Source organism: Bombus bifarius, unplaced genomic scaffold, assembly GCF_011952205.1.
Source record: "Bombus bifarius isolate JDL3187 unplaced genomic scaffold, Bbif_JDL3187 scf7180000008165, whole genome shotgun sequence".
Taxonomy (NCBI): domain Eukaryota; kingdom Metazoa; phylum Arthropoda; class Insecta; order Hymenoptera; family Apidae; genus Bombus; species Bombus bifarius.
The window spans coordinates 1,132,922-1,145,868 of NW_022884487.1; the positions used below are offsets into that span (position 1 = coordinate 1,132,922).

The 12,947-nt window shown below is 26.1% G+C and overlaps 2 protein-coding genes and 1 long non-coding RNA gene across 5 annotated transcripts; 2 read left to right on the plus strand and 1 right to left on the minus strand.

Moving 5' to 3' along the window:
- The first annotated feature begins 100 nt into the window (after window positions 1–100).
- Window positions 101–2,334, plus strand: LOC117209116 (probable kinetochore protein nuf2). Its single transcript, XM_033450773.1, has 8 exons — window positions 101–556; window positions 652–793; window positions 869–1,077; window positions 1,152–1,298; window positions 1,372–1,607; window positions 1,699–1,884; window positions 1,970–2,132; window positions 2,198–2,334. The coding sequence occupies exons 1-8, from the start codon at window positions 401–403 to the stop codon at window positions 2,231–2,233; spliced, it is 1,275 nt and encodes a 424-aa protein (XP_033306664.1). The 5' UTR covers window positions 101–400; the 3' UTR covers window positions 2,234–2,334.
- A 3,264-nt stretch (window positions 2,335–5,598) lies between these two features.
- LOC117209120 (hyccin) lies at window positions 5,599–10,978 on the minus strand. The gene is given in 10 exon segments (XM_033450794.1): window positions 5,599–6,548; window positions 7,101–7,631; window positions 8,369–8,485; window positions 8,563–8,693; window positions 8,805–8,951; window positions 9,022–9,239; window positions 9,313–9,438; window positions 9,859–9,993; window positions 10,297–10,689; window positions 10,863–10,978. Coding segments are annotated over 9 exon segments (2,079 nt in total). The 5' UTR covers window positions 10,447–10,689; window positions 10,863–10,978; the 3' UTR covers window positions 5,599–6,024.
- LOC117209121 lies at window positions 10,864–12,947 on the plus strand. Of its 3 annotated transcripts, XR_004487852.1 has the most exons (8): window positions 10,864–10,966; window positions 11,162–11,445; window positions 11,630–11,686; window positions 11,892–11,937; window positions 12,119–12,164; window positions 12,346–12,391; window positions 12,573–12,618; window positions 12,803–12,947. It is a non-coding gene; the product is annotated as an uncharacterized LOC117209121 (long non-coding RNA). The 3 variants fall into 3 exon arrangements; XR_004487851.1 differs by lacking the exon at window positions 12,803–12,947 and having other exon boundaries at window positions 12,573–12,692; XR_004487853.1 differs by lacking the exons at window positions 12,346–12,391; window positions 12,573–12,618.

Genomic DNA, 12,947 nt, shown 5'->3' on the forward strand with positions numbered 1-12,947 from the left:
AATAACATTTCGCGTGTAATATTGATAAATTTATTTTTGAGTATTACACATAATATATATATATATATATGTATAGTATTTTAAATAAATTCATTTTCTAAAATATGAAAGACGCATTTAATGCATTTACATGAAAAATTTTATAGAAAATTAGTTATAGATCTTAATTTGATATATGTTAATTTATGAACTTATATATTTAATAAATACAAGTAGATATTAGGAGATTGATATGAAAATTTCAATTGAAAACTTGCTATAAGGAATAGTTGGACATCATTTGCGCATGTGTTATAAATAAATTCGAACATGTTTGAAATTAAACTATCTGTAACTGTCTTATAAAGGTAAAGCAAGAACAATTCGTATTGTAAGTACGAAAGATCTTTGAATACGAAACATGGATTTAGATATAGAAAAGATTCATAGTATTTTAACTGAAGCTAATCTTCCGTCAAGCATAAATGATTTAAAAAATCCGACAGAAGAATTTATTGTAAACCTAATTGAAACGTTTCTAAGAAGGTTTCATATTGATGTTAATGCAATTGATAATGTAAGAAATATATTATTTGTTATTCAAATACAAATATAATTATACAAAAAAAATACAATACAAAGTACAATACACCAAATTTAATTTTACTATAGGCAACAATAGAACAACGGGACATAATGTCATATTGTGAAGATTCTAGTATAATTGCACTCATAAATTTGCATGTTGTTATGGTTCAAATATGTGATAGAATATATTTAAAAGATCTGTGTATTACAGATATTACCAGTCCAGGTAGTATTTAATTATAAACTTAAAATGTTATAAATAATATTTGTTACTTTGATGAAAAATGATTGTATTGTTCAGGATCAAAAAGAGTACGGAAACAAGCAAAATTTCTTGCAAATTTCATATTGTACGCAACTAATAAAGAATCAGATATAGAAGATAAAGTTATTGAAATTCAGAACCGGGCAAAGATCTTACACGATATGGTGGAAAAGAAAAATGAAATATTACAAGCTATAAATGACAAGGCATTGCATATAGCAAAACAACTATCAATAAAGGAAAAGGTACTATTATTGGTAAATTCAGTTTGTATTTATATTATAAATTATTTATATTATATTGATCTATTCTTCTTTAGCTTATTGCTGAAATTCAAAAGCTACAGTCTAAACGTGAGAAGAATAATAAAAAACAAATTGAATTAGCGGCAAAGATAACAGCTGCAGAAGAGGAAAAGCAAAAGACAGTGGAACTTTGTGGAACTTATAAAGCACAGGCATTAAAGGTAAATTAACATCTGAAAATTGAAATTATTTGTATGTATTATGTTACATAATGATTACGATATATAATTATAGTCAAATAAAACAATAACAGAATTGCAATCAGAAATTGTAAAATCTCCTGAAGGATATCAAAAGCGTTTAAGTGAATTAGAACAACAGCTAAGTGCTAAAGTCAAAGAACGTGAAACAATACAGGCAGCATTCCAGGATAAAAAATGTTTGATTGAACAACAAAAAAATGAATTGGCTTTTACCCAAGAACTATTGGAAAAGTTCACTGAAGTTCGAGATATACACGATCGATTAAAGTGATTAAATAATTTTTCTTTAATCTTGATTAAGAATTCCTTAAGTATTAATTTATTGCACTCTCAGCTTTTTTCTATTTTCTATTTTCAGAAAAATAAAAGTACAAGAGGATACTATAAAGAAACAAGTCGATACTCTCAGAACAGATGTTGCAGAATCTGAGAAAAGATTAGTAGTTCAAAAGGATCATGATAAAGAAGATGAAATAAATGAACTTCAAGCACAGTGTGATGAACGTCTCTCTCCTTTACGTAATTTAAATACTCAATTATTAAGGTGAATTAGAGTTAAAATTTCCTATGCTATTTTAAATAAAGGATTACTTCCTTTGTTTGGATTTAAAAAAGATCTTTAATTACAGTAATAAGAAGTTATGTAAAGAAAATTTAGAAAAAGCACAAATCCAACACAATGAAGATTGTTTAAAGCTAAAAAAGATTCAGAATATGATAAAGAAATTGGAAGATGAAACTGCAGGACTTTTAAAAAATTACCAAGATTTATACAACAATGAAATTTCAAGTGTAAGTTTTATTAGAATGTCACATATTATACAATATATATATAATTAATTTTTCTGCATTATTAGGAAAAATCTTTATGGAAAACGTGGACAATTGAATAACAATCATGTTATATCTTGTAAATGTATCAGGGAATATATATTTAAAAACACAGTGTATCTTATTTCATTTAATTACATATATTAACAGCATTTCTGTATAATTTATTGCGTATTTATTTATCTAAATATTATTTTTATTGCATCATTTAATAAGTGCTAAAGAATAATTAATGTGAATAAATATATAAAATACAACAATACAGCTTTAATACAAGAATTAATATAAATACTTCGATTTTTTTCTATTAGCTTATTTTAATAGTTTTATTGCGTGTATTGCCAAGTAGTAATTTCAACAGATTTATGACGATAAGTTTATAGTTACAAGTAGATTTTCTACAAGTCACAATACTCGTAAGAAGATAAATAAAGAATAAATCTTTATTTTATTTACACTTATAATAAAATTGAATTATATGTATATATATGGAACAAGTTACATACTTGATTTTAAATTCAATGTACAAAACTCATCATTATATCTATAAAATTCATAAGTTGAAAAATATCTCAATTCTCATGGCTTTACATTTAAAATAATTTTCAAAGCACGAACATTTTAATAAAATAATTTCAATTTATATAGTTTTAATATATTAACAATTTTAATTTAATAATATCTGTGATGTAACAATTTCAAATTGTTTGGAATGTATTCTGTTTTCAAAAATGCACAGTTGTAAATGACTGAATTTTTACTTAATAGTAAAAGAAAAGTATGCTTTTATCTTTTGATATTGATAATGAAAATATGTCGTCATTATGAAAAGTAGTATATATTTTGTGCATTTTATTTTAGTTTTGTTTTATGTTTACAAAGTATGCCAATGTTAATGTTGGCTTTATATTAGACATGCAATGAAAATCGAATGTTTCATCAATAAACTCAATCAAATCTCCTCTGTGCAATAAGTTTATATATTATTTACATATTGATAGCTTTAACAATATAACAAGCTTTAACACTATCATAATCATAAATTAAAATAATGTACAATATTTATAACAGCATATACATGAATTGTCATAATTTTGCATAATTTGCACAAACATACAAGATATTATGGTTATTATTTATCACTCTATGAGTATCATTAATAGTTGTCATGAAACATTATATACATATCTTTCTTTTTGTATACAAGAGTTTTCTCTATGTATATATGATGGAACTAAGTGCCCAAGAAAATTTGTCAAATGTACAGAAAAGAGCAATTCTTTAACAAATAGTGAATGGCTCCAAAGTTTACATTAAATCTTACATTTCTTATATATTCACCAATTCCCCTTTCTTTTTATCTTTTGTACAAATATTTCAATAAATTTAACAATCTTTTAACTTATCTGCTGTGTAGATGTCCTCCCTATACAGTTTATATTATTTAATACTTACAATTCATATTATTTCTTGTTCGTTTAAACATTTATATGTCACACGCGCATGTATAGGGACGTGTAATTTTAGGTATAATAATGTATATAATCAACTAAACTTATAAACTTAAGTTATTAATACAATTTAATTGATTAAATTACACTACATGGCAGTGATACAGAAAACTAAATTCTGGCTCCCTTTAAATAAATTAATTTATAATCTTGTGGTTTCTGCTTTTGTTTCTCCAATGGGTATCAATTTAGAACTTTCAAATAATATAAAGAACTATTTTTCTTAAATTGTGTTTCACATAATATGCTATGTATAAGTATTAGAAAGTGTTCAGATATTTTCATTTTAAAATCTTACTAGTTACAAAAGTTCTCCGAACTAATTATCTTCAATGTTCAAAAAAAGCACAAACACATGCATTTTGCACAGTATTTTTTAATAATACAAAAGAAATAAAAATAAAATATTTTTTTATTGAAAAATTATAATATAACATTCGTAACAATAATACACTGGAATAGGGAACAATTTAAAAGTTGTAATAAAATATAGCAAATTTCAATCTGTTTATGTTCTAAATAAATTCAGAAATCATGGAATTCCAAAAATAAATTGTGAAAGTAATGATACTATACAAAGTCCCATCTTTCTTAAGAAGTAGAATATAAATCAGCCTCCTTTTATTATTTGATAGACTGAATTTATGATTATTAAAAAAATTTTTAAGTGTCACAAGAGTTAAATGATTGCTTTGGGGATACATATATACATACATTGGGGATACATATAATGTATATTATATATCTCCCTTTTTTCTTTCTGTCTTTTTTTTGATTTGATATTAATATGCATATGATACCATATTGAACACTCTGATTGATTAACAAATCATAATGGTATACTTTTTTATCAGACTAAGTAATAATGTGATGCAATGTACAGTCTTTTTAAGTAAATACCAATTCCAAGTTTTGATCTTTTAAACACATATTACTCAGATTTATGAACATTTTTATGACTCTTAGTATTTTTTCAGTAATTATAAATTTTAAATTAGTTTTGTTATGTTATTTAAAACAAGAGATAATCAATAAACAATTTTGAAAAAATACTTTGGTTTAAATATTTTCTGTCACAATGTAAATTTACAAACACTGTTATATACTGTTAGAATCATGAAGATTTACTTGCAAATATTTTTCTCAACACATTTTTACTACAAAGTAAGATTACTCTTAGTATTAGAATTATAGAAAAACATTTATATAAATTATTTTAAAACCGAGATTGAACAAACACAATGCAATGAGTTAAAAACATTTTGTTCATTCAAAATTTATGGCAAAACATATTTTTATTTAAACGTAATTTGCACGTAATTCTATACAGATAGACATAAAGATGTTATAGAAAATACGATTATTAGAAAAATTATAAGATTTCTCTAAATTCAATTTTTACTGTCTCAAAGAATAAGTCAGTCATATTATATTCTTTTCACAGAATATTCGATACTCGATATTCGATACTGCAAATAATTTTTTTAATGAAATTATAAGATATCTCCATTATTTTTTGCTATAGGATATAGAACGATATTATTAGCATTCATAAAATTACTAGCCATTTAGCCTTACATTTTTCCACGAAAATATACAAGCATGATAGAATTAAATAATGTAGTTATTAAAAAATAACACTAGCCCATCTGTGTGTCTTTCTGGTTTCCAAGGAGCCAAGGCCTAAGTAATTGAGTGAAGAATGACAAAATAAAAGATATTATATTAAAAAGTAGCACTATTTAATTTAATAAATATAATTCTGAAAAAATTGATATAAATCTTTTTATTCTAATATTCTGAATTAATCAAAATATTGCCCTTTCACTTTGATATTTTGAATTAATTAAAATATTAAATCATTTTCCTATGAGTCTATTAAATTTTTTGATAATTAAAATCTTTAAACAATCATATACTAGAATATTCGAATATAAATCTATTGAATGGTTTAACAGACATATTATAAGAACGATTATAACAGAATCCTTTAATATACAAAGAAAAATATTTAGTGTGAACTTATTATTCCCTTCCCCATTACTATTTTATTAACTTTTTTTTAAACAGAGTATGGAGATCAATATAGTAATGGACCACTTTTGAATCAACTATGTACAATAATATTCGCTCCAAAATAAATAGCATATTAAATAAATCTTGGTCTGTTACAGAATCAATAATTTAATTCAATTATATACTGTGTATATGTTCTTAAAAATAAGGAAAGAATATGTATGTACAATTAAATAAGAAACTACAACAACAATTTGTTTCAGTCGTTCAATGTATGGTCCATTACTCTTTTCTTCATTTCCATTCTAAAAATCTATCTGTATAACTTAAACAGAACTGACTTGGATAGACGAAGTTAGCGATTCATTTTCATTATGTGTTCTTAAAGTAACAGAAGTATCCATATTAGTGTTATCTATCTCTCCGCCTAACGCAAGACGTTCGCCATCAATCAAAGAAACATTGTCTACTGTAACTGAATTATTTTCTACACTATTATTCTTTTTCCTGACTGAACACCCATTAACATTTCCATCGATTTCTGTTGATTCACTATTTAACATAGAGGAACTACCTTTAATACTTTCCTTTGAAGTTGCTTGAGATCCAAGTCTTTTTTCCTTTTCAGGAACGCTAACGTGAGCATTCTTAGCTATTTTACCATCCTTTTCTCGCGGCTTTTTTCCAAGTACCGGGAAATTCGTGATTTTGGACGCAGTCTTTTGATCTTTCGATTGTCTTATTGAACCACCTCTATTTGGTTCTATCGATTCTTCTTCTGTGATCGATACAAGATTACTTTTACCTTCCCCTCCAGAATCTTCCTTCGTTTCTTGAATTGGTATATCATCTGAACAAAAGAAAAAATAAGAATACGATATTAAAATCGTAATAAGGTCATATTTTTAAAAAATACATTAAAATACTGTGAGAATAAAATGCAAGAAATTAAGCAATCTGTGTAAAGCAGAAAATAAAAGTATTAAGCTTTATATTTGTACTATTATTTATATTCGTAAAATTTACATGTATGACAACATGAATGAAATATTTCATGCATGTTATAAATTAAGGGTAGCAAACAAACAAAGATATTAAAAAATTAATATTTAAGGACAGAATAGGAAATAGGAAAGACGTAGGGTAAACCTGTGTGATAACAAATGCACTATCTTCAATGAAAATAAATGTGCCAAAACTGCATGCAGGTTTTCCATTATGTGCCTTTCGATAAAGTAAGTAATACTTTAGGCTTGAATTCTTTTGCTCTTAATAATGGTGGATCCTCTGAAACGAATTCATTGATAAATGCACAAACTGCTACTAATTAAAATAGTTAATGTTACACAGTGTAACAGCTAATTTGCCGCGTGTTTTGCTGGAGAAATTTTGATAATATTCAGTGATTCTAAAGTGCTGAAACTGAATCACTAGTACCATGTATTTGTTGACAGGGCAGCAGTCGTATGAAAACCAATTGATTTATTTCCTTCCAGATACAAATTTTCCATTGATTCATGAACCATTTCCCCCAGAAATTGTTCCTCCAATACATTATACAAATGCGAACTAGATCCAATTTTGTTCTCGTCACGAGCTAAATTAGTGTTTTCTTTATGCTCTTTTCTCACTTTTTTCATATTGTGATCTTCACCTTTCTCAAATACATTTTTCTTCAAATGTTCTCTTAAATTTCGTTTAGGAGAGGATTTGACAGGGGAATTTTGATTGCTACATGTGCTTCCTCGTCTAGAGAATTCCATTGAGGAAGAACTGAGTTTTCTTATTTTGGTATCTTCTTCGCTTGAAATCGGAAGTGAATGCTTCCAATGCCAAGGGAACCTCTTCGTAGTGTTAGATACTGTTGGTTGTGGTTGCTTTTCAAGTTGGGTAGCGTACACCTCATCTTCAAATAACTTCTCATCCAGATCGTCTAACGACATATGTTTGCAAGCAATGCACATTTGCTTAGTCCAATAACTTATAAAATGTATTTGTTACTGATCAAATGTTTAAATATGTGTTCTATGTATTTGTGGAATATGTACTTCATGCAAAATTAAATTTTTATAAAGAAATAAATTTTTCTATCTGTGAATTTTGAAAATCTCATTCATACTACTAAATGCAAATATTGATCTATTCTAACTTAACTCTTATCACTCAAACCATCAGCGATGCTGCCAATCGCAAACCAACGTTCTACTCCAACCGACAACATTGGAGTGATGAGGGATAAGAGTTATAAACTAAAATATATTTAGAAAGATAACTACAATTACTATCAAATGCCATTTGTTTATGATAAAATTCATATACTTCATTATATTCATGCATTTTTCACCATGTACACATTAATATCTCATATTATATACTATATGTTTATCTTTGATTCTTAACTTTTATTTAAAAAAATTGTCTAGATTAAAAAACTTTTAGTTCATTTATTATTATTTAAATTCATTTGTCATTATGTTATTCATTTATTCCAGTGCATACTAATTAGTCATTGCTATACAACAACTGACATGCTGGATATTTATAATTAATTTAATAAAAAATAGTTCTCGTATTGTGCGTAAGACATTAAAAAAAATAAACATAAATAAAATGTCTGAGCATATTAATTTGTCAGATGATATAAAGATTTAGTTAAAATAAAACATATACCTGGTAACTTTTTGGTCCGGAACGAAGCATTTGTGATCATCGATTTAGATACCGTAGCGGTTGCAGTAGCTGGCGATAATGCAACACTAATCCCAATTGGCCCGTCATTAGGTTGTCCTAGAATGATTAATTATCATTAAATATTTGTATAACATATTTTACATTTTTGTATTGATTATCTTATATTGACATACCTGATGGTCCAGTACTGGCAGAATTACGTATAGCATTTGTGACTAGCATAACATCTGGATATGTTTCATAACATGCTCGATTATGAATATCGTCTACTGCTTGTGTTCCTAAATACCAACAGTCATTATACCTGCCAATATATGTTACTTTTTATTACTATTAATTTTAGTAAAATATTTTCTTTATTAATATGATATTTACTTTACTTGACAAGTTACTATTTGAAAAATATGTTACTCACATAGCAAAGTATACAGCATGCAAGAATTCAAGGAGAAATTGACTTGATACAGGTATACGTGGTAGAAGTCTTGGAACGAAACTAGACTCGCTTCCATACGAGGATCGTTGATGATGTCCTGGCTTCATAAATCCTTGAGTAACAAGTCTGCAATAAATGATTTGATATAATTATTATATATTTATCAAATATATAAAAACAATTAATTTCATCTTACTTGGTAGCAACTTTGCATAATTGCTCTAATGCAAATTTACTTATATAACCGAGTTGTTGATTATAGATAAAAAGAAGAGCAGTCATAACTTTTAATCTATTTTGAGCATTTAGTGTCTCAACTTGTTGCAGTGGACCCCAGCTAACAAGTTTCGTATTACATTCTTCAAACCTGCGTACTGCACTCTCAGTTAAAGAAGCAGGTGCCAAACTTGCAGGCTGTACAAGAAGGAGTAATTAGAATAACATTTACATACTTATAAAATTCAATTGTCTAGCGAAACAGATATACCTCATGAAATATGGAAAGCATGGCAAGTGAAGGTAGTCTAAAAGAAATTGCTTTTTGTTGCCCAGATTTATCCACTATTTCTAGATTATACAAACCAATTAGTAGTGTTTCTACAGACCGACAATTCTGTAAAAAGAGAATTAACTTAACTGAGAGTATGTCAAATTAAAAATTTGAGATAATGGATGCGTATGATTTACTTTTTGTATTAAGAAACAGCAATTATAATTCTTTTGTATATTTCTTAAGATGTATTTAACAAAATATTTAAAGAATGAAAATATTGATACATATTAAATGAAAATTGAGATCAAATATATTTTTACATATCTGTTGTGTAAAAATTTCTAAATTACTGATATCATAATATCTTTTAACTTAAATTGGAGTTTGTACATATTTCACTTGAATATAACTGTCCTATAATTAAGAAATGACAGTGCTATTTTACCATATAATTTTGATTTAAATTATAGTTGTTCTGTTATATAACATGATTTAAGTATGTTGTTTAAGTATTGTTTCCCAACAATTATAGTATCTTACCTTAATGTCACCATGAGCTGCAGAATTCAAGTAAATGTATACTAATGTTGGCAAAAATTGCAAGGTGAACCTTTGCAATTCTGTTTCTCGAGAGCGATAAAAATTATATAACTGATCGCATACTGTATCCATTAACTACAATGAATAAAAAAATGTTGGTATAAATGAATAAAATATAATCTAATATACTTTCAAATAAAAGACAGAACTTTATACAGAAGACATTTTATTTGAGTTTTATTTCAATATTAACTCTTTTCGGTCATAATTTCTGAGGGCGTCGATCTGCCCAATATTACAATGCCGGACAATACTTGAACTTTGACACGAAAGAGTTAAAAATAAACTAACAAAAACTTTATAAGATTTAATATATATGTCAAAGGAATTAATTAAATTCTATTAAGGTATAAAAAATATTTGTCAGAAATATATTACCTGACTATATTTACTACGTTCTTCCAAGAGTACATAAAGCGCTCTGACTATTTCATTGTCTTGTGATAAAGTAGTGGCAAAAGTATGGAGCTCTGACGATGACACATCTGCACAATCTACTAGCCATTCATTTATTAAACTTTCCGTCATTTTTATTTTCCTTTTGCCTGTGTCAATAAATCAGGATTTTGTTGATAAGAAATTTCGGTATCCAAGATAAACCATCTAATACTTTGACAATCATCACACGAATCTTATGATTGATCATCAAAATGATTTATTTATTCATAAATACGTTTCTTAAAAATCATTCGTTCAGTATGCATCATTACTTTCAATCGATTAATTTATGTCATGTTTAAGATAAATATGTAAATTGGAATACCAAGACAACTGTAATAGCATGAAATATCAGTAACATTGCTCGACGTCGTTGTCACGCGCGATTTCAATCTCTTAAATTTAAATCCCTTGTTTGTCGTTATAGTTGCTCTTGTATTAATTAATGATAGTTAACAAGAAAGTTACAACTCTATTGAGATCACGATGAAACATGTTTTAGTTACCTCCATGTCTTCATCGAACGGCATACAATTCTCACTTTTAAGGCTGACACTTGTAACTTTGTAACCACGGTAGCTTGTGAGATGAATTGCTAACAACTAGATAGGTATGTATCATTGCCATAAATGTACAAGAGAATCTACTCATTTTTGATTGGATAAAAACTTTAAATTATTTAGAATTAACGAAACTGAGATATAAATGTTGAATAAATATACAGTTATAATTTCTGTAATATTTACATAAACTTCCAATTTTTTCATAATAATTCTATAATTATAAAAAACATGTTTTCAAATAGCCCTGTTTAAGATTATCGCACACATAAGAATTTACCCAGAGTCGGCAAAAAATAAATGTTCAGCTTCAAACTTAACATTCATACTTTTGGATCATTTTAAACGTTGCTGGTAATCACGCTGGTGATTCACAAAGATGTTTAAAATGAGGTTTGAAAGTTATTTATTAAAAAGTGGAGCGGCCACATAAGTCGGTCGAAAAATTAATGGAAAATTATAAAAATGTTGTAAAGTAAAAGTTTTAGAATGTCATTTTTTTTCTCAACTTCTACAAATATTAATACAAGTAAGTGTCCAGCACATGTTTCCTATTATTTACAAATTTGCATTTCTTTCAAGATTTTGTAATCTAAAAACATCTGTAATAATGAATCATCGTTATTATGCAATGGTATTTTAATCAGTCAATTTTTTGTATTTATGAAAATTCTAAATAAATATTTTTGAACTTTGTAACAATTTATTTCCAGGAGAATCATTGAAACTTCCTAATGGTTAATCAAAGAATATCAAGGAAGAATGAAGTAGTATGTACTGTATTTTTTCTTATTCTTATTTGCAGTAATATATGATAATAGATGATATAGTAATAGATGATAATATCTGAATCATTAACCACTTTGTAAGATTCCATGATTATTTGATACATGTACTACCAACTGAATCATTTATTTTAAGTAAACAAATATTGTAATTGTTAATAAAAATTTAATTTAGTTATATTGATTTCAGATTATTGAATGAAGATATAATACTTACAAAGAGTTATTGCAATATGGTTAGTATTATTATTACATCTTTATAAAATTTGTATTAAGAATTTTAATATATGATGACTTTGTCACTCATATATGAGTTCATGATTATTCACTACATGCACTACCAACTGAATCATTCGTTTTAAGTAAACATATATTATAATTATTAATAAAAATTTAATTTAGTTATATTGATTTCAGGTTACTGAATGAAGATATAATACTTACAAAGAATTATTGCAATATGGTTAGTATTGTTATTACTTCTTTATAAGATTTGTATTAAGAATTTTAATATATGATGACTTTGTAACTCATATATGAGTTCATGATTATTCACTACATGCACTACCAACTGAATCATTCGTTTTAAGTAAACATATATTATAATTATTAATAAAAATTTAATTTAGTTATATTGATTTCAGGTTACTGAATGAAGATATAATACTTACAAAGAATTATTGCAATATGGTTAGTATTGTTATTACTTCTTTATAAGATTTGTATTAAGAATTTTAATATATGATGACTTTGTAACTCATATATGAGTTCATGATTATTCACTACATGCACTACCAACTGAATCATTCGTTTTAAGTAAACATATATTATAATTATTAATAAAAATTTAATTTAGTTATATTGATTTCAGGTTACTGAATGAAGATATGATACTTATAAGAAGTTATTGCGATATGGTTAGTATTATTATTACTTTCTTATAAGATTTGTATTAAGAATTTTAATATATATGATGATTTGATCACTCACATATGAGTTCATGATTATTCATTACATGCACTACCACCTGATTTTTTAAACCTAGATGTTCAAACTTAATATGTTTAAGACATGTATTTTATAATATTTTTCGTATTTTAGATGAGAAGATAATCCACTAAAGCAGTATCATCTAATTTGTACTTTTAACAAGAAAGTAACTGTATATATAATAAATACTATTTTGTTAAATATATATTTCTGTTCACTTAATATCTGATTAAATGTCTAAACAGTTAATTTTCAA